This window comes from Apaloderma vittatum, unplaced genomic scaffold (assembly GCF_000703405.1).
Source record: "Apaloderma vittatum isolate BGI_N311 unplaced genomic scaffold, ASM70340v1 scaffold22251, whole genome shotgun sequence".
NCBI classification, from domain to species: domain Eukaryota; kingdom Metazoa; phylum Chordata; class Aves; order Trogoniformes; family Trogonidae; genus Apaloderma; species Apaloderma vittatum.
In genome coordinates, this window is record NW_009698804.1 from 6,058 (window position 1) to 31,362 (window position 25,305).

The following is a 25,305-nucleotide window of genomic DNA, read 5'->3' on the forward strand; positions in this document are numbered from 1 at the left end:
TAATTTTCTCCAAATACTAATGATTAATTTATGTCCAAAACCAGTATTACAATCACATTTCAGATATTAAGCTTTAATACCATCTTCCTATTTTTCTATGAAGAACTTGCTCTGAGATCTTCTGATTTTCTCCAGGTCTTCATAAGTGAGTGTTCCTTTGGGCAATTCTAGTAGAGAGCTCTGCATGTCCAATATGTTCTCTGCCTCACCTTAAAAAAAAATTTGAAAATTAATAAAATTTTCTCTCTCTTACTCTAAGAGAGCAAGAGTAAGTGGGCAAAAGAGTAAGCAGGCAAAAGTAAAGTAAAGATAAAATAAATTTATCTACTCTTGTTGGGGACAGAACAACAAAATAACAGGTCACAGCTATGCATTTTACAAATGAGCTGATGCCAATGTAGAATTAAAGTTGTCTTAAGGAATTTCGGACTGGTGGAATAAGTGCACATGAAAATGTTTGGTCTGAACTGAAGATCTGTTTCAGGTTGTCTTTGTTTGAAAGAACTTTAGCCAAAACAATTGATTGTGCTGTTGTTGTTGCCATTTCTGTTAGCCCCTTTCTCCTAAAAACTATGCTGAATTACAGTAATGTTTCATTTAGAGATTTATTATACACAGAGGCATGAGATACAGCAAGGACCACCAATGTACCTTCTACCAACACAATACTGTACTTGACCAATTTGGAGTCCAAGGAGAGGTTAAGTCAGACATAGACAAAGAATCATAGAATCAAGGTTGGAGAAAATCTCTAAGATCATCAGGTCCAACTATCAACCCAACACTACCATGACTACTAATCCATGTCTTAAAGTGCCACATCATCATGTTTTTTGAACACCTCTAGGGATGGTGACTCCACCACTGCCCTGGACAGCCTGTGCCAATGCTTCACCACCCTTTCAATAAAGAAAGTTATCCTGACATCCAATCTGAACCTCCCCTGGTGCAACCTGAGGCCATTCCCTCTTTTATCGTTTGTTACATGGGAGAAGAGACCAACTCCCACCTCACTACAACCTCCTGTCAGGTAGTAAAAGCATACATAAGCTTTAATAAGTAAATTCCCTGTACACAGTATCATAGATATGCCATATTTGGGCACGATTTTTCTTCTTGTCTCAGAGCTTGGCTAAAAGATGTCAGGCTACAGACAGAAAGTGGGTAGCTCAGGACTTGAAGAAGCATTGCTCAAAGCATACTGCTCATGAAAATATTTGCTAAGACAACATGTGTTGCTAAGACATGAAGTCTTAGCAGCATAGCAGGGAAAAGTTGTAGGGTGTAGAATGCTCTGGGTAAGGCTGGAATGAAAACATCTAGGATAGAGAATCCAAAAAACAAAGATATAGACTGAATAGCATACATAAGTTGTGGTCTAATTGTGATATAAGAAAGGATGAAGATTAGGTAAAGAATGTGTTTGTTTTGACTGGTGCCATTTGGTGCAAGGCCAACAGTCTTAGCTATGCCTTAACTCCTAACTTGATGATTGTTATGGCAGTGATTTGAAGCTCTGTGTGCAATAAACCTGACTGAATGTTATAATACAGTCAGGATTGGGGTCTTTCTTTAAAAGAGGACTGAATGCTGAAATCTCCAACTGCAGTTTTGGTAGATCTATGGTGCTTGGAATCACCACATCTTGGTAATATCCAGGATGGCACTGGCTACCACTCCCAGTAACTGGTAATAACACAATGTCAGTCTGCTGCATTCAGCATGTAATTACAGAATAGCAAGAGATCTTAGGGGACAGAGAGAGGTTATAGATAGTCAGATCTATATGCCTGTCACTCACATGCACTAGAGCAGATTGTCCAGTCACCAACTTCCTTATATAGCTCTGTATACCAGGAGTGAGCTATCTGAATCTTGGAAAAAGTAGGCAGTTTCACTGCTTAGCGGAAAAGTTCTGTGCAGTTGGAGGCTGGCTATATAATCCCTCCTTTTCTCTAATAATTTGTCTGAAAAACATCAGCAATACATGTCTAGACTAGGGAGGAGAGTAGAATAGTAAGGTCAAGAACACAGATAGCAGGTACACAATTGATTCTAAGTGATTCTCAGCCATCCAGAAAAGATAATGCACCTGAGGGCTGTTCTGTAACCCTGCCATCCTAAAGAGGTTTAGTTCTGATACACGACTCTGGCACACTTAGAGCTTTTCAACAGCACAAGCAGAACTCAAAAAAGGTATTTCCCCATGTCCTCAGCTTTTGCTTTAATTAGCCCAAGCAATTAAGCAAGAAAAAAATCCCTCTGATTTCATAAGCAAATGATAAGAAAATGTTCTGACAAGTAGGCTAGAGACAGAAGAAAAAAATAACTGCAAGCAAGATCAGAGACAAAAGAGAAATAGAGAAACGTTCCAGGGGTATAAACTGATTCCGAAGAATGAAGGCTATTTGATCAAGGTGGTTCAGATACAAGGAAGATTGTGCAGCACGGAAATAACTGCAGATTAGCTTAGGAGAGGGAATTGGATGTGATGGTGAAGACAGGCATACCCTGGAGAAAAGATACAAGTTAAAGAGAGAAAAATAAAGGGAATGGTGTATACATTCATTGTTACACCACAGAGATGAAGCACGGCATGCATCAATACACAGGCAAGCACGGAAGTGGCTGAGAAAGTACTATGGGAGTGGATGCAGGGATCAGCTGAGTAATAAGAACAAGCATTGTGGCTGTGGGTCAACTGTGTCAGTAAAACCTTCTTTACAACTACTTAATTTTAGTCTTAAAATAAAAATGAACTCCTGAACCTGATTTCCACATACTTACAAACCTTCTTCAGATTTCCAGCCCAGACTCACCCAGGCTAGTCCACTTCCTTTTATTTTAGTGCTGATATTAGTAATTAGTTTAATTTCCTTCTCTTACTTTATGTTATCATGTAAGTAAGGCCTGTAGACCCAAATCTCTCATCTTTTTACAAGGCTAAACAAACTAATCACTTTGTTTTCTCTCTTAAGGCAGCTCAGCACTCCCTAATTCTTCAGTAATTCTAGAATCCTTACACAGAAGCAATCCAAATTATTTATAAATTTCCAAGGAAGGTATTACTGGTTTTCTGCATCAATACCTTTCTATCTGTACTCTGTTTCTACTAGGGTTGTGGAATATCCATCCTTGGACACATTCAAATGCTATCTGGACATTTTCAGGGGCAATTGGCTCTAAGTGATCTTGCTTGAGCAGGGAAGGTGGACCAGGCAACATCAACCATTCTGTGATACTAGGAAACTTCACTTGCTGTTTCTAGCCTTGGCTAGAAATAATTTTATCACACTACTATATCTGTGATCACATAATACATTCAAGTCTCTCCCTTTTTCTATGATTTCCAGCTTCTCGCCTCTCAATGACCTTCTTATCACACTGAAAACTTTTTTATCATCTCAGCCCTTCAGGTCATCAGTTCTTCTTGTACTACAGTTTATTTCTTCTCTGTTGATGACGCCAATGAAGTTTGTCAACCACAGATTTGATTAGTATAAACTATTCATAATTTCAAATACAAAACATATTCAGAACAAATCTGGAGGAATATTGCTAAGAAACCTGCTACAGCCTAGCCTATCACAAATCTTTAACATCTCTTTAACCCAGTGTTGACCTGTCTACTAATTTCTGTGTGCTTCATGCTAATTTAACAGTCATGTGATATCACACTAAATGCTTTCATGAGTTTATAGTAGATCTAACATATTTATTTTCCAAAAGAGAAATTATTTTCCTGGAAAAGACAGAGTTAGTTTGGCATATTTGATTTCATCTTATTGTCCATTTGGCCCCATAGCTTCTCTTCTTCAAACACTTTTCACAAAGTTTGCATACTGCTGAAGTTGCCCTAGCGGATCTGAAGTTATGAAGATTACTTATCCTATGGAAAGCAATAGAGTATCACATTGCCCCTTCTTCAGTATATGCAAGACCACACAATCCTCAGTAAAAACATTAAATACTCTTGCCGTGGGTTTTGCATTATGATATGCTCACTCCTTCAAAATTCTGTAATAAAAATTACCTCATTTTAAGAAAAAAAAAGATTAACATATCCTAGAGTTCAAGAGTTCCTTTTCAACACTCCAGTTTCCAAGAGCCACCCATTTCTTCTCCCCGTGCTTAGATGCCTCTTTGTATTAAAATATAAAGAAGTGTATTTAGTGGGGTTTAAGAAGTATTGGCAGATATACATTGCTGTATCACCTAAGTATATCTGCACCTATATGCAGCAGGAAATATTTCAGAGTTTGTCTGATTAATCTATCATTATTTTCAACAAAGTATTTTCAACACAGAATTAAGAAACCTAGCTTTTGCATCTGGAAGTTAAGACCAAGAGCAGAAAAAAACCTTTTGTTTCAGTATGTTTGTGTCAGTAGCAGGCAGGAAAATAAAGCTAGTTAAATAAGATGATTTGTTAAGGTGATAAGCTATGGCACAATGCTGCTTTCACTTACAGCGAACACTCTCTTAACACATCTCCTTCACTAGGAGTCAGAGCTAACGTAAACACACCTCAGTAATCCTCAACACTCATCACTTAATCAGATCCACCACCGGCAACTGTGAGCCAAGATCCCATTTTCTGGGACTCAGCCTTTCCTTTTTCCGCCTTAGCAGGGCACTGTGGCAAGATGATCAGCTGACAACTGTGTTTGGCCATGAAGCTATAAGGGCATGATTCTTGTCTGTACCCCTTTAGCTGCTCTTACCATTCTTGTCCCTTGCCAAAACAGCAGCATTGGAGTGAAATACGGAAGAAAATCACTACATCTGTAATTTCTACCAAATACATAATGCTTATTTCAGCTGTATTTATAGCACTAAAATTCACATTTTTTGAAACAAGAGAGGAGAAATTAACAGTCTTAACTGGAGCGAAAGGCTGTAAAAGCAAAGCAAGTGTTCTTGACTGGGACAGTATCTGATTGTAACAGAAAAGAAATGAAAGATTATTTTTGTCAAAAAAAAACCCCAAACTAAAACAAAACAGAGAAAATCTTTTGCAAGTTTTCTCCCAGCCATTCTGAAAAACATAAGAGTTAATCTGAAATATTAAGTGTAGTTTTATGTGTGAACCAGACATGTTTACGTAAACATACCTTTTATTCTTTGCAACAGTGTCCCATAGCCCATATCATATTGATAGGCAAACACAAAGCTTAAGGGAATTATTGGCACTAAGACCCCTGGGTTCTTCTTTTTTATTGCTCTGTTTTTAAAATAGAAAAAAAAAACAACAGAAAAAAATTATTTAGGACATTCAGCACATCACCACTGTTAGTTTAGGTTGACCTTGACTGTCTAGAACTTGTATATCGTTCTACAATCTCTAAACAAATCAGAACAAGTCTTACTTTGCCAAGTAACATTTGTCTTCTTGTTGCCTTCTTCCTCAACTATCAGATGAAGGATATTAAAATAAAATGTTTCAAGTGAGTTTTGAATATATCTAAAAAAAATTGGATTACCTAGATTAGGTACTATGTATGTGCACATGCATATATCCACCCAGCCACATGCAACATGTCATAATCAAGATACTATGTTCAGTTCCAAATGCACCTGAGACCACAGAAACACATTCAATACACCTTATGCATTATGCTACGTACACAAGCCCACAAATGTTTCCTGCATTCCATCTAACCATGTTATAGATGTTACCAAACAAAATACATAAGGCAAGTTCTTCCCTATGCAATATAGCTTTATTAGCTAGTATTTTTTCCCCTTGAGTGAGTTTCTTTACTGAGATTTTAAGTGAACAGATTTCATAATATGTCCATTTGTTCACTGACATATTAAAAAAAACCAGATGATAGTTAACACAAATAAGAACCCCTCCTGTTCCACACGAAACTTTTATTTTACACTGAACTTTTGGTACTTCAGCTGTATCATTTATCTCTGCTTTTATAAAAAGCCTGCAATGTAGACATAAACAACACATATCTGGAAGCAAACAGAAATCAGAGTTACTTTGTCATTTGATCAATACCTGAACAGTTACTGGAAAAAAGTAACTATCTGTTATAATACAAATGAAAGACCCACCAACATAGAAATATGAATGTAATATATTTACATTTTCTGTTAGGAAATAAAGTTCATACCCAGCTGTTAAACCTATTGCAGCAAGTCCATAAAATGCCCCAAAATATTTGAGAAATTCCCGTGTCCAAGCAATCTGCATGGCTGTTTGTCTCTCTCTCATCTCGTTTTGCATCAGTAGTTGCCTTTCCAGCTAAAGAAGGGAGAGAGGTTAAACAATATTAAATCATCTGTTTATGCCTTAAACTGAGTCAATCTCTCATTGGTCTATAAAAATCAAAACACTAACAAAGACGGTCTATTTTTTGTTCTTCAGTCATTCCTAGCTTTTGATTGAGAATGGTTTTCAGTAATAACTCAGAGTAGTTTATACCAAGAAAGACTTTAACGGGCAGCTAGCAAACACTTTAATGGAGAATCTTTCTAATTCCGCTTCTCAAAGTCAAGAAAACCAGAACACCAGTGTTAAGTTTTGAGAGCTCCCCAAGCCTCAGCAGCATTCCCTAAGCTAAGGTTCACAGGCCGTTGCACTTTCATGGTGATCCAAAGAGTACTACCTAGCTGCTTTCCAATTTATTCTGCTTGATTTTAATGACACCTCTTTGCCATTTGAGGACTTCTCATCTTTTTGATGTATCATAAAGCTAATAACTCTTTTGAAATATTGTAGCTTACAAATACAGATAAAGCACTGTGAAGATATAAGATCTTTTAAAGATACTGGAATACATATTAAAAAAATCCATGAGAGAATATTTCTCTAACTAATATTAAAAACAATAATGCAAAAAGTACAATCTAGACATCATATTCACACTTCAAAGTTGAACTTCCTATAGTACGTAAGAATAAAAAAGCAGTCTAATAGATAATTAAAACTACATGCCCTATCTAAACATAATGGTATATTTCCATAAAAAAGGTAAATTTAGTATTTCTTAAAAGTCCCTCTCTGCTGTATAGAACACCAAAAAGAACAACAGCCTTTTCTCCTCAGGGTAATGTAAAAAAGAATTGTGTCAGAAATAAGCAATCTGAAACTAAAGAACCTAAGTTAGTTAACAGAGTAAGATCTCTGTTTCTTATCGTTAATGTTTGTAACTAATTTTTTTGGGACAAATCAGAATACCTGAGTTGGTACATCTAGCCTAGCTAACTGAGTTGCATAATAAGCTCAACAAGGTACAGGAAATAGAATACCAGCTGCCTAAAAAAGTCAATTCTAGAAAAGAAAGAACAAAGAGCAGATTCAGAAAGTTCTCACGCATCTATAAAAGTAATTAAATCTGTTCTTTTCTCCTGCTTTCTAATTCAAGAATAATTTAAAGGATTTGTAATTACTTAAGGTTTCCATCCATTTATTCATCTCTATTACTATTGATTTAGCCTGAACAGAACAATTTCTGTTAAATTGTTACTAATTATTTCTTCAGACTACGTTGATCTTGCTGTCTTATTTACAAGCTCATTAAGTACCTAGATAGGTAGAATTCATTTTTTTAGACAGCATAATAAAAAAGGACAGATCTAATTACATATAATTGTACACAGTAGGAAAAACAACATTCACTGTAGTCTCATAATACTGTTTCATCTGATTCTCTTTCTTCAAGACTTAGATTGCAATTGTTGTTCTTACAAAAAAACATCAACAGGCTCTATCTTCCTGATATCCATAATTTTCAGATTGCTTTTTTCAGAAGTAGTAATTATATAATGGCTATAAATTATATAATGGCTGACAAGCCATATCAAATGGCTGACAATAAAATATCAAAATAATTAGATTTTATTTTGTCACCTTGAGACACTTGGAAATTTTAAAGTAAACAAGCACACTGCCCGTTAATTAGCCCCATTGTGGTTCCAAATATCCTAAGCCTGGTAAATTGCTAAGGGTTGATGTAACAAGATAAAATAATGACATGTAACATCAATTTAATAACCTCTATTTTCTCCTTCAATTTGATTATGTGTGTATTTTGCACGTGTGAAAAGTATTAAGGGATCCTTTGTGTGTCTGTCACCACAGATCAGGAGCCTACACTCCCAAGACGCACAATATTACCCTAAATGAGCTTCAATTTGAAGAAATGAATGGGGAGGAAGTGGGACAAGGATATGCTGGTGAAATATAGGTCTTGCTAAAAGAAAACTTAATGGAAAAGAAGAAAACCAGACAGTTTAATATGCACAGTGTGGAAAGCAGTAAGCACAGAATAAAAAGAAAGCTGTAAGTTTAAATCTATGAGAATAAACTACAGGATTCTAACATGATTTAAGAACAACTATAAAAAAACCCCACTCTCAGATAAGTTACACTTTAATAGCTCTTTAAAATCCAAGAACTGAAAGATATTGCTAAGTCAGAGACACTAAGGTCAAATACCTTTCAATAGGAGCTTGTCATATCAAATTCTAGACACTTCAGGATACTTTCATGTAGATCTACAAGTAATTTATATAAAAAACTTAGTATAAAAGAAAACAACTTGGTTCGTATATTGTAACAGCAGATGAATAACATAAAAAACCAATTTTTCATATTCTTTCCTAAATGGAAGGATCTTTTTTTATTTTTTAATTGAAAAAATACAACCCTCAACTTTCTAAATTGTCCCCCATTAAAAAAACAAGGGGAGAAAACCACACTGAAAATGCTCACAATTCCTTTCCTTTGAACAAACTTTTTTAATGTGGATGTAAAATCTTACCTACATGGAACACAATACCGTATCCCAACAATTTTCTTAAAAAAAAAAAAATTCTGTTGGAGGGAAGATTTAGACTAATGAATCTTAGAGCTGAGCATTTTATGTATACATGGGGAAGTGTGGCATAGCTAAGAAGACAACGTGTCAGAGTAATCTTTACAAAAAGGCCAAAAGACTAGAGCACTGCAGCTCTAGGTCTGCAACAGGAATCTGTGTAATGAAGAGATTTAGTCAAAGCACTCCAGGGCAAATCCGCGTTTACTTCACTGGATTTCAAGCTTTCCTTAAGGAAAAGAAAAGAGACAGCTGAGCACCAATTTTGGTCAAAGCCATCCCAGAACATACTGTTTCATCGAACATCTTACACTTGCTGGAATAACTGTAGAAAAAAGTTTGGAGTATGCTTGAGCTCTTTTTAGAGAACCTCACAGCCACTGCACTGCTGAATGACGTGGGTCAATGTTGCCATCAAGTTCTACACTTGGGCTCCTTTAACATGTATTCAACAGAGCAGGAAACACCCCTCCAACAGAGACTATGACAGAGCAGATATAAGGCAAGTCACCTACCCACCCTATGTCACCAAAGACTGTTCTAACGTATCCAGACCTGAAGCCTGGTCAGCTAAATAGGTTGCGGTCAATGTTTCACACTAAAAGAGTATACTAAAATTATATGCACTTAAACAAATTTTCTATGCTCTAAGTTACAAAATTAAGCACTTAAATGGGCATCCAAACAACTTCTTGTAATATTTCAAAATTCCAAAAATTCAGGAGCAGTCTTTGCGCTTCCCATTTAACATGCCAATATGAATTGAACACCTTGAGCTCTGACAGTTTTGAACCACCAGGATACCCTGATACTCTGACTTCACACTGGCAAATAACTACTGGTAGATCATAAGGCAAAACTATTACATTAACGTTATGTTAACCTTGAGCAAGTCAAGATTTGAAAGCAGACCTACACAGGAGTCCACCACAAAAGATGATCCAAATTAGATGAAACACGGAAAACCAAATCCTGTTTGACTGCAGTTCAAATCAATATCCTATTTTCAGCTGCAAATTTCTTAGTAATTGTGTCTTATTTTCCTCCACATGTGTTCTATTGAAAATGCCAGCCACACTGGGATAGTGAAAGGGTGGAGAAGACTTTTGACCTATTAACATGCAGATTTTATGACAAAGGCCAAATCCTATCCCTTAGAACTTACTTTGAAATGATTTTTAAAATGACTTCTCCCATTATGACAGTTCAGATGCAAGAATTAAGAACAGTATGTATTCATTTTACTCCAAACCGTAACTTCACATACAGAACTGTATAGGAGATAAGATTAAAAAAACGTGTAGAATTCAAATTTAGCAGAGGCTTGCTATAGTTTATTTAGAATACTCTCACTGATGTGAGAAGTTGCTTATTCACAAAACAAGCCATAGGTGCACATTACACGTACCAGGTGAATAAGAGTTCACTATGGAAGTGCCATGTCTTAGACAACAAATTCTAATTTTAAGTACATAAACTTCCCATTTTTACAGCCATAAAAACTTCAAGAGACATTATTTACATGACTATACTTGAATAAAAACTATACGTAAAGGGTTTCAGCTGTAGATTTAGCATGGGAGGGTGGGAGATGCTGTGGTTTTCCCAGCCAGGTTGCTGTGTATGGCACAAGAGAGGTAAAGCTGTGATATGGATGCATGGGTGCACATCCAAGCATGCTTTTCTGTTACTGTTAAGCAAGTGTGTCCTATAACAGCCAGACCCTGTTTTAGAGACACATATACAAGAATAGTTAATATCATAATCTAAGAAAACACTATAAAAATTTCTGTGAGTTTAATTCCATAATGAACAGATTTTCTTAAATGACGCTAGGAAGTTCTTTACTGGTAATAAATACTGATTGTGCCATTTTAATTTTTTAGTTTAGTATTTCAAAATAAAATGTGTACTAGTAGCAAGTTATGTTTTATACTTTATAATGCTCTCAGGAGGACAAAATTAGAAATAACTTTCCCATTTTTTTTTTAAATACAGGTTCTCAACACCATGTGAGAAACTGCAAGGGTTGATTAGCATTTGAAGTCTGCCACATAGCAACTGTTATATTAAAAGGAAATCAATCTGACAAAATGAAACATGACAGATGAAGAGAAGTGAGAGGGAGAGGAAAAAGGTCAGTCACTGTGAAACTGATAATGCTAATAAACTAGTCAGTGGTAACCATCCTTATCATTTCTATTGATTATTCTTTAGACTGTCACAATGATGTCAAAGCACATAAAAGAGCATTTATACCAGCATTTCATTGATTAAAATCCAGTGGGAGAAAATTCTCATCTGAAATAATTTAATCAACTTTGACAACTTGCAAAGGAATAAACAGTCCTCTCCGGATTACAAGCCACATCATCACCGCCGATGTTTCAAACTCTTAGCTTGTTTTCTGTCTTTCTGCTTTTCTGTTTCATGTGCAGATACTGTAGGAAGGAACAAATGCTACTTTGGTTTTGTATTAAGGTGATGCACAAAGCAAAACAAATGGGATGCAAGGTGGTGTACATGAGTTAAACAGAAATGGAAAGCAGAGCCAGTACAAAATGCTCTCCCTTCACCGTCCACGTGTCTTGAACACACGATGTATTTGGAGAGGGGAAAAGATAGTAATGACCCCTGGGATGAATCCTGTTTTTGCAACCTGATATATTTAATGCCTCCTGGCAGATACGCTGCTTTCACTAGCCCCTCTAAAGTAGTGGGCAGGACAAATACTTGGCTTGAGAGTGGTTGTGACAGCAAACCTGTTCAGGGAACTGTGTTTCATGTCACCATTCCTAACACATAACTATGCTGACAGTGTGGTAAACAGATACTAAGGCAGAAAATGAACTAATCTATCTTAAAAGGAATTATCAGCCAGGTAAATACACACCATCTCTGCCTATGTTCTGAAAATCACTATCTAAATCTAAAAAAAGAGGAACATGCCGTTCTGTGAAGAAACTATTGAAATATCTTTACACTCTGGTTAAAAAAACCTCGAGTTTTGACACAGGCTGATTTCTTGCATATCTGTTAGAGGCCACAGCTACTGTGCCTATAAGTAATTTTCCCTTACAGTTTTTCAATTATCTGAAAGCATCCTCTAAAGAGCTTCTAACTTCTGAGTACTCAGAGGTGCAGTGAAAATACATCTTAGTATTTAAAAAATGTGGCAGTCACATGTACAAAATTGTGCAGATCACTTACAAAATACATATAAAAGTTGGTGTGCAGGTAGCATAGCTGTGTAACTCCACAATCCCCTTGCAGTAGCAACATTGGATGAAAGCAGATGAAAGACTAAAGGCTTATGTAACTCATCCTAGGTGTCATTCTTCCTAATTAATGTGCAAAACCATAAGCTGCTGCAAATGGTTGTTGGCAAAAATAAATGGAAAATAATAGTGATACCTATGTTTACACCTCCACTGTAAGCCATCTGAGTGCACTACAGAGATGATAACTTGTAATAATTATGCAGTGTCTGCTTGGTTCTGTGACTAGCATGCACACAGAAGTGCCAGAAAATGGGTCCCTAGATAAAATAGTTAAAATAAATCAGGTTTAAATGCTTTACCCTGCCACTTCCAAGCTTGTGTGCAAACATTTCTCATATCAAGTACACAGACCAATTAAAATTATTAGCACTGCAAGAAACAAGCAAATTCAATTTTTAAAGCTTCCAAGTGTAAAGACACGTTACAAAATATTTACGGGCGAAGAGCTATCATAAAAAAAAAGGGATCTTGCAATATTAGCCACAAGTCAGAATGTAAAACTGCACTGAAAAAATCCTTTATATTTCTGTTGTTGTCAATAAATTACTGGAATTACAAGTCACACAAAAAGAAAATAACATCAAAGGCACCTAAATCCATTTGATGTTTTAAGCTGTGCAAAGGAGAGGCTCAAGCCAATGGATTGTGGCACAAAGTAAGGTTTCTTGGTAATAATTTAGTATTTCCATGCTTCTGCTGTGTGGCCTTTGAGCAATGCACATGCAGCAGAGTGAAGAAGGGTGTCCTCCACCCACATTTCATAATCTTATCTACAAAGTAAGCAAGTTTTTAAGGTATTGTTATCAGCATTTAGAAATCTCAGGAGTTTTACACAAGCTCTATAAAGACAAACCAAAGTAATAAGAGTTACGTAAAGGACAGGTATTCATACTGTAAGAATAGTAAAATAACTCTTTGTCTTGCATGACTTGATCTAACATTATAAGAGCCAGTTATAATAACTGGCTAATAACTGAATAAGTAAAAGTTATTCAATTTCTTATTTCCATCCCCCAACACTAATGCAAGCTCGTGTGCCTCAGAAACCTTTTTTTAAAAAAATAAGTAAATAAAATACTTAGAGCATTGAATCAAAATTGAAAACCAGAAGAAATTGCTATAAAATGATACTCTGGTATAAGGAGATGTTATAATACCAATAAACCCCGTAAATACAGTGTTTCTTCCTGTTCATTTCAGATTCTGACTTGTAAAAGTACTATGACTCTCTTTACACCACTTTTATTACAGAATTAAAAGAGGTATACGATCTCTTCATTTATCCATTGTACTTCCTGGGCTCTTACGAGTTCTGCTAAATACAGCGCTCCTCCTCCTTTCCCCTCCTTTTTTAAAAACAAAACAAAACAAAACACAACTTTAACATTCAAGAAGTAGTATTTCACAGAAAACCAAGTAAATGGCCAGATTTTACTTCACTGGACTTGCCAGCAGAAGACTAAGATGGTGGGGCTGCTCTACTAAGAAAGAGCAGACTACAGACGATTCATAGTGTTAAAGCAGGCAGATTCAGGAGGCATTTTTTCTTTGAAGTCAATTAAATCCTCCCAAAAAACTAAGCCTACATGTGCACCTCCAAACAAGACAAAAGTTTTACCTAAGCAAACTGCATTCAGAACAGTACGTACTAGTCACAGATATTCCCCAGCAAAAAGACTGTAGAATCAATTCCACTAAACAGGTTTACTTAACATGTATTTCATTATTGGTGGAACTATCAGTATGTTTTGCAGCTTTTACTGATAATGCTTGCATATTAGAAATAGCTATTAAAATGCATTCCTTGTAAACCACTGCATTTATTTCTTTACAGCGATCAGGCAGAGTATACAGTCTCCCAAGTAATACCAACCAAACTGGCTTTCTTCTTGCGAGATAGATTGTTCTAATCTTCCTCAGTACAAATATCATTCATCTTGTTCTGTTCCATTTGATGCACACAAACTAATAAGGATATAGAATTGTTACCAGAGAGCATTTATTTCCTGAATTAAGCCCAGATCACCTAAGGGACAAAACAATTTTTCCAATGCTTCAAGACAAATGCATTAGAGATGCCATAAGCGCTACTAGTATCTTGTCAATACAAAACAAATCTAGCTATTTCCCACCCCAAAGGGAAAAGATGGTAGTAGTCAAGAAGGGGAAAGCTTGCTTGCATTTTATTTTACATGGAAGAAAGGGAACAATTGTTTTACATGTATTCTCTACTTAAAAACACCCACAACACCCTTTTGACTAATTTTCAGTTAAAACTTTAGAGAGGGAAAGGTTAGGAACTTTAAAAACCTGCAGAAAATTACTCAGAGTTTAAGACATTTGGAAAAAATCAAATTTTTCATGTATCATCATGGAGGTAGCTGATCTTTTACTAACAAAGATAAGTTGGCAAATCTGTAGATAGAAAGAATGTCATCACACAAAGTTTTATTAGGCACTGGAAAGACTATAGAAAACAGCCTATGCAGAAGCATGTGTCAGTTCTCTTTCGTTTTTGATCAATGAAAGTGATAAAGCATGAAAAGAAGTTTTATTATTCAGAAATTCACTGGCATTTTAACATTAGCCATTATTCTTCCTGCCAAGAGTCAAAACATAGCACATGTTCTTTCAACAGCCACCTCAGTCTATGGTCAAATGATAAATCACCAATAGTATGTTGACTGAGTAAAGTGTTAACTGAATTTATTATAAAAAACCCAACAGAATCCCACAATGGTATTTGCAAGTATATTTCATCTCCAAATGAAACAGAGAATATCTTCCCCACTCTTAATCATACTTTCTTATACTCTCTTTTCCATTCCTACTTTTAGCTCATTACTCCTAGGAGAACAAAGTGATAGGCCTACTAGGTCAATTTGTCTTACCTGTCTAAGATGGAGTACTCATAGTCTGCTACATACTGAATAAACATTAACATTTTCCCTTTTCAAAACTTTTGTTTTCTTCTCCTCTTGTTTTCACTAACAATGTGCATTTGTCTTGAAGAAAAATTAGTAAAACAGAATGTAGCCCAATGTCAAGTGTCTCTGACCTATCTTGTAATAGCATCTCTAAATTCTTAATAAATTTTAACTGAAATAAAAAATATGCATATAAAACCTTAATCTCAAATACAAATTCTTTCTCAGTTTAAATGGGAAGAGAACAGCAGAGAAGATCATCAAGCTACCTTATAATTTAACTGAGTCAGGTTTTCCTTATCTCACAAAATTCACAGTATCTGCAGTAGCAAAGGAATTTCAACAAAGTGTTGTGTATTAATATAAACTAAGGACAGTAGAATCCATTATTCGAGTCTCACAAAAACAATAACTTAAGGAAGGTGTATATATTTGTATAAAAAGCATTTGTCTTAACTATGCAAATAACAAATACTGCTTGTATTTTATCTATGCTACATGAATAATCTCATTTTTCACTTGAGCAAGTATTTAAAATGTTTCAGCTGTCTCTTTCACTCTATCCTGTCATATATGTTAAGACAGAAACTTCAGTTTCTTAAAAAAGTTAGAACTTCAAAAACCACTAGGAGAATGACTTGATTATCACATACTTCCCCATAAGAAGCAAACTTAAAACTTCTGTTGAAAGGTTTAAATTTATTTCTTACTGGGCATATATAAACCTAACAATTGTTGTGCATATTTTCAGAAAGATATTGAAATAAAAACTACACACCAATAACAAACAGCTGTGTAAGTGAAATCACAGCATCTTGTAATCTTTGCTAGGTAAAAAAGATCATTGGTAACCCAATACAATATAATAGCGTTAACACAGAAATCAGTGTTAAGTTCTGAAAAAACAGGTATTTTCTGTATTAAAAAAAAAAAAGTTACCCCATTTACTTACATGTTTGAGCTGGTCGGAAATTATAAGGTTGAAAAAGAAATGTTGCTAAGGAAGAAGCAGTAATAAGTACAAAGTAAATCTAAAAGAAAGACTTGTTACATACTAGCAAGCCCTCCCTTAAATGGACCCCCATTCTCTTCAGGTACTTCAGTTTCTAGGCTTGCATAGTCACGAGGATAAGGGCAGAAAGCCTATTTTTGTGGTTCTTTAAAGTCAGCCTGAAAGCAGGGAGCTGAATGAGACATTTATCCCAATCAAGACCACCAGTGAAAGATTTCACTGCCTTTTGTAGCAACCCATATAATGATAGTTAAGCATGTGAAGTCTCCTAATATTTATCCCAATTCTTCCTTGCTTGCTTTTGCAATGGAGAAGACTCAGTACCTTTAGCAGGACATATGAAGAAAAGTGGATTAGAAAAACACTGCCAACACACATAAACTTCAAATTCATAAAGTTGTGTTTATAGCATCAGATAAATATGATTTTTTCATCCTTTCCTCATAGATTCTAATGCCTTTACTATTCTTACTGCCATCCTCTGAGCTTTTCACAGCTTGTCTCATTAAAAAAAAAAAAAGTCAAAATCTTTTTCGCAGCAAAGTCATCAGTAGTGCAAATTGAGTGGTTTTTTTTCCCCTAGTTAATAAAACTCAAAATTTTATTTGCTTTTTACAAGAATCAGTGTGAACTCAGCTTATAGATGAGTGTATACATATATGGCAGGGGGGGAACAGAGGGAGGGAGGGCAGGAGGGAGATCTATGCACAAATACATAAAACCTAAGTCTTTCTAAAGCTCCTGAAGTCTGATCACTTATACTCAGTTAATCTATTTAACTTTTCCTTCTTGTATATAATGATCTGTACTGGTCTTTATTCTGTTACACCATTGCCTATTATTTCAGGCATTTTCCAATTCATCAAGACAATCAGAATACTAAACCAATCCTCCAATCTAAACTGTTAGACAAACACCACTTCATTGAATTATGTTCAGATTTTATTTTAGGAAACTGCTGAGTGTCTGGATATAAATTTAAATGTTCTGGTTCTTTCCTATCACTTACAATAGGTCTGACATTTTTTACTATTATTATTACATGAATTCAGAAAAAAAATCCAATATAATTTGGTCCGAAGACATGGTCTATTAAGCAGCTTGCTACAGGGTACTTCTATACTTTCACTTCACATTTAAACACAAATCACTGAACATGAAAACTGCCTCACTCCTTTCACTTATTGCCATTCTATGCAAACCTCCTGAGGCAATACAATCCTGGCAGGAAAGTAATGCAATCATGCTATTGTTTGCACTGACAGTGTAGAAGAAAAAGTATGATATTATGTTGCATCTACCCATGCTTTCACTGAGGTTTTGATACTTTTTCCAAACACAAATATTTTTGTCACACATCTTTTGTAACATCAAATTACAGTCTAATGAAATTAATGTTTATTTATGATGAAATAATGTTCCAAAGCGTATTCTTATGAGATTGAGAGTGTTAGAGCCATTTGCAGACACAGGAAACACTCAGCAGAAGTTTCACTTCGAGCTGAATCCTGAATGCATGTGCCATAACTCATACATAGAGCGTAAAATGTTTCTACCTTTCTCAATTGACAACAGCAGATGAAAGCACAGAACACTTAAAAATAATTTTCAGTAAAAATCTTGTAATTTATAATTTGGATGAATTAAGTTATTTCTACAGCTACAGCACCTGCAAATGTCAAATATGGTTTGGGGATTTCTATGCTGCGTCCAAAAGAACATTTCACTTAACAAAAGAAACGGCTTTATTCTTTATCATCTTTAAAAAGTCAGACTATGCATTACTTCACTGGAGAATGAGTTTCCCTAGCAATGTTTTATATAATCTGTCCAGCTACTCCATTTTTACTAACTGGGGAAAAATGCCTATAGTTTTATTTTCCCTACTATTACTGCCAAAGCTTCAAAAAGAGCTGTTATAACAAAACAGGAAATTAAAAAAAAACAAAACAAACACCAAGGGGTAAAAAAAAAAAAAAAAGAGAAAGGAGCATAGGTGTTTCCAATTAGGTATAGAACTGCAGAGGGCGTTCAATACACTGGCTGGCCTTCATTAGAAAAGGATAATGGAGTCTTCTGATGGCTCAAAATTAACCTGTATCATGTTGGTGACCCAAAAATAGGGAAAAGATTTGAAAACCAAGGAAAGCTGGCATGAACTTTCGGAAGAGATGTAGTTACACTGCATTGTCAAAACAGGAAAAAAAAGCAACCTGCTACTTTTCCAGTTTTACTTGATACTTTTTTCATTAGGGAGTATGGAACCTTTCCCATGCCCACACAGGAAGCACGCAGTGAGCAAGTCTATGAACTCCCAAAGACTAACTGCTGTTTCCTGGCTATCCAGTATTACCTGGGGAGAAGAATGCACTTTACAGTCTGACATAATAAAACAGGGAAATACAAGGGATGTCAGGAGAAGGGAAGTGAGACTATCCAGAGATTCATATTGCAGACAGGAGGTAATAATAAAACATTTTTATAATGGGTAAATACAAGATTTGTCAGAAGTATATTATTCTCCTAGCCTGTTTATTTTCTCAAAGGTTATGTGGCTCCCATCAAAGATTAATTTGGAGGATTATCTCTGACTCCTGAATGCAATTATGCTTTCCCACAGAGAAGACTGTCCTTTTGTCTGATACGGAATTCTCTCGCTGGGAAAAAATAAAACCTCTGCTGAGCAAAACTTTAAATAATTTTGAACTGCCATCCTGAAACAACAATAACAAAACAATCTGTTAGCCACAGAAATGATGATATACCCTAAGAACTAATTAGTCTCTTCTCTTTTCACAGTTTCAGTGATTTTTGGCTCTTTGTCTATTACTTTCTCTTAAAAATTACATTTTCTAAGAATTCCAGTTCTGCAGTCTTCCATTCATGTCAGTCTGATCTGCCCCTGAAAGTCTGTCAGCACCAATGTAATCTTAAGACTTTTGTAACAAGTTTTGTTTAACTAATAGCTATCACTTTGCACTAGAACTGCTGATTTTGACTAATTTACGTATGTACTGGATATATAATCTTAAGCAATGCTGAGGAAACTTACCTGTGAACACAGCAATATATATTATAAAACTTCAAAAATATACAGATTGTACAAATCTTTTTCAAGTAAATTATGCCCAGACAAACAGATTTTTGCTTAGTTTTTGCAGCCTGACATGCAGACACACTGAGGCTTTAATTTTGAATTCCCTTCCTTATGACACTACATCTTTACAACTTACGCGCACCTACAAAGTATGTAACTGAAAATTGCCAGGTAAAAGTTAGATGAATCACAGCATGTTTCAACAGATTGCTGCTGTGCACGTGGTACTCAACAGGAGTGCAGACATCAAATGGTAACATGTCATAACTCCCAGCTCGGGAGGAAGGAAATGTGAGGAAATACTACTTCATAGGATCTGCAAAATAACATGGGCCACAGTCTGTGCCTACTTCCATAGCGGTCAGAGAATCACAGAATAACTCAGGTTGGATGGGACCTCAGCAGATCCTGCTGAGAACAGAGTCAGCCACATGGATCGGATCAGGTTGTTGACGGCCTTTATCCAGTCAGGTCTTGAAAACCTCCAAGGAGGGAGGCTGGACAACTTTGCTGGGCCTCTGCTCCACGGGGTTGTCCTTGCATTCAGTCTTGCATAAGTTTCTCCTTACATTCAGTCTTGACAGCTCCCCCACATTTCAATGTACACCTGCTATCTCTCACCCTCCAGCTATCTGCCACTGTGAACACCCTGGCTCTGCTTTCTTAATGACCTCCTCAACAATTGCGGGGTGGGCTGTTGTTGAATCCTGCACCCCAGAAGGCATTCCTCTCCAGGCTAAGTTCAACTTGCTTGGCCTCCTCTCAAGAAGTGCTCTGGCCCTTGAACATCTTGATGGTTTGCTGCTAAACTTGTTCCTTTTCATCTACATTTTCATTGTATTGAGGGAGGAGAAGAGAGGCAAAAACTGGATATACCATTTAAATGCATTTAAGAAGGCACTGAGCAGAAGGCAGTAATTTTCCTCACTCTACTGGCTGCACTATAGCTTATAAAGACCTCGTGGTTGGTCTCTCTGCTCCCATGGCAGCCATCTTACGCTCTGGTTGCTGTCTTCCAGCGGTGACTCCATTTCTACATAGTTGCTTCCCAGCTGTGAGACCCTAGCTTGTATTGTTGGTAGAGGCTCTGTTTTGCCAGGGACACTAGGGAGGAAGTTGTCCTTAAACATGTCAACTTTCCTGAGCTTTTATCTTCCAGAGCTGCTTCCTATGGCAGCTCATAATCAAGGAACAGGTAGGTTACACAGGAGGCAGCTCACCAGCAGTTCCCTGATTATGAGCTGCCACAAGAGGCAGCTCACCTATCAGTTCCTTGATCATGACAGAATCTGCTCTCCCAATGTCCAGGGTCTGCACTGTGCTACATGCCTTCCTCAGTCTCCCAAGGACCCTGATCTTGTCACCAGAACTGAGACTGCCTTTGATATTACATGCCCAAATCAGTCCTTCCATCACATGTAGTGTGAGGTTTCGTGTGAGCCCTGGATGGCCCATCAAGTACTTACCTGGATCAAACAGTTATCCCTCACATTTTCCAGAACTGTAATCAATCACATATGTCCTGCTTTATGGTCCTTCCAGCAGATGTGAGGGGACTGGTATCTCATGAGAACAAGAGTCAGTCATCTAGAGGCCTTCTTCAGTTGTTTAAAGGCTTCATGTACTTCGCCACCTTAATCAGTGGTCTGCAGCACACTCTTACCACAGTGGCATGTTTTGTGGCGCCTCCTATGTCCTTATCCCACAAGCTACTCCTTCACATCAGGCAGCCCATCTCCTTGTCTTCCCTACCTGTCTTTCCTGAGGACTTTCTATCTGCCCATTACAGATTTCAAGCTACATGAGCTCTCTTACCACATCCCAGTTATTCCAATGATGTTGCAGTTTTGTGACCAGAAACAGCTCTTGTTCTTTCTGCTTGTGTCTCAGGCTGTGTACCCAAGTACCTGTGCGTGTACAGCTGTCTTTCTCCAGAACCATCAACACTGCAGAAACTCCAGCACACTGTCACTCATAAAAAACTTCTGCAAGGGCCAGGTATGTTCTAGACTTGTTTATGTAGTATCTGCTGTGAACATTTTTTTTAAGATGAATGCGATTTATTGTTTCATTTGGAGAAAACGCAGAGGTTTTTGATTTTCTGACCTTTTTTTTTTTTAAAAAAAAGTAGAAATGCTCTGTAATAGTTTAGATAACTCCTTGTGCTCTAAATTATTGGAGAAAGAAGTTAATTGTTCAGAATCCAACCACTATCACATTTAGCAATTCAACAAATCTAGGAATTAATCTTTTCTACATGGCTTAAACTCCAGCTATGCAATTATTACTTTTTGAGTGGACCTGCTCTCCTTTCCTTCAGTAGGCAGATTTTTCTCTTCCATTTCCTGACCAAAATCAGGAAATTTCTCATTATTCTCAGGAAGTTTCTCATTATTCTCACTGCTCTCTTGTACAGTTTTCCCACAACAGTATCTGTTCAATAGGAAGACAATAACAAAAGTTCTTAACTCCTAGGTATGATTGCTACATATAAACAAATCAATCTGTTTCCTATACAAACAAGTAAGTCTGATATTGCCTTCCAATTCTGGTCACCTCATGTTAAAAAAAAAAAAAAAGCAATGTGACAAAACTATAAATTAGTCATCAATTCAGCTCTTATTATTAATGTTGTTGCAAGCTAATATATGAAAGAATAAAAAGGCTACTCATTAAAGGACTCAGTGTACCACAATTTCTTTGTGCAGTTCCAATGAAAAATTTCTTCTCATTAAGTAAGAAAACACCATAGACCTTCAGATATAAATGAAAACAGCTACCAAGGATTTCAAATGCTACAGGGACTTTTTTTTTTTTCATTTAATAGACCAGAAACTGCTATTTACTATGCAGTATTATTCTCACACACATGGAAGTATCTTTATGTCATTCAACTCTCATAATACTGCTGAAAAATTAATTCAAAAAAGGCTTTACAAAACAAAACCTCAGCCTTCTCCTGTGAAGGGTTATCCTTCATGTAGTTCACTGAGCACTTAACCAGAAAATATACAGGAAACCTGAGCACTGACTTGGTATCCTCCCATGTAGAGTTTCCCAAGCAAAGCAAGGAAAAGCAACTTTTTAGAACCCAAAATGGTATTATCTCTACAGAAATAACAGCAGGGAATGAACAAAAACCTAACCACTGTGGGTGGTGGTGATGTGACCTTTTTCAAGGTTTACATCTGAGTTGTTCAAAAACATGGCAAGAATAAAAGTCTAACTAGAAAAGTAAAAGAAATACATGAAGTTCCTACTTTTAATTGTATTAAGAGCATTCACATAGCTCATAAGAATAAATAATTTGCTGTAAATGCTCTGAGACCTGGAAACATCTCTTACCCATTCAGACACACTAAAAGCACTTAGCAAGGCCGTATGTTAGGTTTGAGCTCTAGATCTGATATATTAAGTGTTTGGAAAGAATTTCCAAGTTACACTTTAAGAAGCAGGCTCCTGATAAAAACAGAGCCTCAACAAACTTTTACCATAAACAATTTCCACTTGTTACAGACTGTTATTTCATTCTAGAGCCATACCAAGACAATACAAACAACTGGCAAGTCCTTCAACATCAAGGCAAAATGACAATTGAGTTTTTATTATTCTTCCAAAGAGCATTAAGGTACAATTTAGAAGGCCATAATCCTTTGTTTTCAGAGTTAATCGAAAAAGGGTATGAAGAAAAAAATACACACACAACTTTACAATGTCTTTTAACATTCCCTTAATTCTGAAGTTGTTAAGCATACAGCAGAGCACCTCTAAAACTGATAGAGCTTTAGCATGCACCAAGGCTTGGGATTTAGAGGGGTCTTTATCAACTTCTGTCATATTACTCACCTTCCTATTTTTGCAATGGTCTCCTCCTAATCTACAATCCCTCACAGAGGGTAAGTCAATGACAGAAGAGTTTTGTAACTTCTCTCACAGATTTGTTGGAGTTGGAAGGAACCTCTAGAGATCATCTAGTCCAACGCCCCTAGTAAAGCAGGAATGCCCAGAGCACATCACACAGGAATGCATCCACACATAGGATTGCATCCAGGTGGGTTTTGGAACTGTCCAGAGAAGACTCCACAACCTCCCTGGGCAGCCTGTGCCAGGTCTCCCTCATCCTCCCAGTAAAGAAGCTCCTCCTCATATTTACATGAAACTTCCTGTGTTCCAGCTTGTGCCCATTGCCCCTTATCCTATCATTGGGCACTACGGCAAAGAGTCTGACTCTGTCCTCCCTGCACCCACCCTTTTATAGACACTGATGAGGTCTCCTCTCAGCCTTCTCCAGGCTAAATAGCCCCAACTCTCTCAATCTTTCCTCACAAGGGATGCTCCAGTTCCCCAGTTATCTTTGTTGCCCTCCTTTGGACTCCCTCCAGTAGTTCCCTGTCTTTCCTGAACTGGGGAGCCCAGAACTGAACACAGTATTCCAGATGTGGCCTCACTAGGGCAGAGTAGAGGGGGATGATGACCTCTCTTGACCTACTGGCGACACTCTTCTTTATGCACCCCTGGATTCCATTGCCCTTCTTGGCAACAAGGGCACACTGCTGGCTTACAGTTAACTTACTGCCTACCAAGACTCCAAGATCATCCTCCTCAGGGCTGCTTTCCAGCAGGTCTGCCTCTGACCTATATTGATGCATAGGGTTTTTCCTTCTCAGGTGCAGGACCCTACATTTGCCCTTGTTTATGACATAAAATTTAGTTCTCCACTTGCCCCCACTACATCTTTCATATCTGACATAACTACCTACTTTACGCATTTTTAAAAGCTGAAAGTTTTCTAACATGGCTAACGTGTCTGCAAACACAATACAAATCAGACATGATCAGGCACAGAAAAAAATCAAAAGTCTATGTTTACTATTACTATTGTCAAAAAGAAGAAATGCACATGGGGAGGATTTGTAAAGAGCAAAAATTCTGTATGCAATCTTGAAAGAGTTTTTTTGTAACTGTCCCCAAAGACTTTGTTTCCCAGTCTTAGTCTAAGCAAAAAAAAACACATAAAAAGTTTGTACACAAAACTTGTGTTTACATCTGAGAAACATATAGTCCATCACAGACAGAACGTTTACAAAAGTTGTAAAAAGTTGATTTTCTTTAAACAGTTAAGAGCTATTCAGTATTTTATTATATCGTCTTTCCTTATGCTATGTTTCTCCTTCCTAGCCTCACTTCCAGTTACCTTCACATTTCAGTTTACCTCTCATCCTACAAAACCTAGGAGCTGCATGCTGCTTCTAAAACTAGAATGTGCCCTCTACTGGCAACTTAATAAATTGGAAACTTTTAATTTACCTGTATTCAGTTTAAGCACAAAACTAAAGAGACAAACTCCAGGTAAGTCTTTCAGACTGCATTCTAGTATTTCGTATGGAAACAAGTTATAGATCATAAAACATCTAACAACAAATTAGAAAGCTATGACTAGCGCTACACTGTAAGCCCTGTTTAGCTCAACTTTTTGAACTTTAATCCAGCTGGTTCTCCTTCTCTGTCTCTGCTATTTTATTATTTTATGAGAGGGAATAAACAATCCCCTACTTAGACTGAGGTTTCTAGAACAATGAAGAGCTGTGTAGTGCATTCCCAGCAACACAGAACAGCTAGAGCTAGCAAACTGAACATAAAGGCAGGCTTGTTTGAAAGATTTTGTACAGCACAAGAGTTGAAAGATGTTTAACTCGTATATATTTAAGAGAATGGTATCCATGTTTTAGCAACCATGCTGTTACTGATTTGCTTTAACGTAGGCATGCAGCCTAACACTGGAGTAGCCCAGTTCTGCTTCAGAAAGCTCTTCAGGGTAAGTCTCCAAAACCGTATTTTTACGGAGCACCTTTAACCCAGGGAGGAGAGCAATCCTCAGCAGGTAGAGCGGCTCCCTGCGCGGAGAGTGGGCCGCGGTGACCTTCCTCCACACCACCACCGGCCTTGCGTTACCTGAAGCCGTGAGTTCATGAGCATAAACTCCTGCTGAGCTTTCAGGCTGTCGTTCATCGACTTGGAAAAGATGAACCCCATCGTGCCCCGGAGCGCAGAGAAAGACAACGCGGGTGAGGCTGGCGCGGCACGAAACGCGGGCGGTACCGCGGCCGGCTCTCCTCCACCCCGACCGCCCCAGGAGGAGCTCGCCCCGGGGCGG

At 37.0% G+C, this 25,305-nt stretch overlaps 1 protein-coding gene across 1 annotated transcript; it reads right to left on the bottom strand.

Annotated features, from left to right (window-relative positions):
* Positions 1 to 87: 87 nt before the first annotated feature.
* PLGRKT (plasminogen receptor, C-terminal lysine transmembrane protein) lies at positions 88 to 25,184 on the bottom strand. Its single transcript, XM_009878168.1, has 4 exons — positions 25,104 to 25,184; positions 6,129 to 6,259; positions 5,115 to 5,224; positions 88 to 209 (listed from the first exon to the last, which is right to left on the bottom strand). The coding sequence occupies exons 1-4, from the start codon at positions 25,182 to 25,184 to the stop codon at positions 88 to 90; spliced, it is 444 nt and encodes a 147-aa protein (XP_009876470.1).
* Between the last annotated feature and the right edge of the window lie 121 nt (positions 25,185 to 25,305).

Excerpts from the sequence above, each read along its gene's own strand:
- PLGRKT (XM_009878168.1), bottom strand. The coding sequence starts at position 25,184 with ATGGGGTTCATCTTTTCCAAGTCGATGAACGACAGCCTGAAAGCTCAG. Across the intron at positions 6,260-25,103 it reads TCATGAACTCACGGCTTCAG|CTGGAAAGGCAACTACTGAT; the intron begins GTAACGCAAGGC and ends TCCCTTCTTTAG. Across the intron at positions 210-5,114 it reads ACTGTTGCAAAGAATAAAAG|GTGAGGCAGAGAACATATTG; the intron begins GTATGTTTACGT and ends TTTTTTTTTAAG.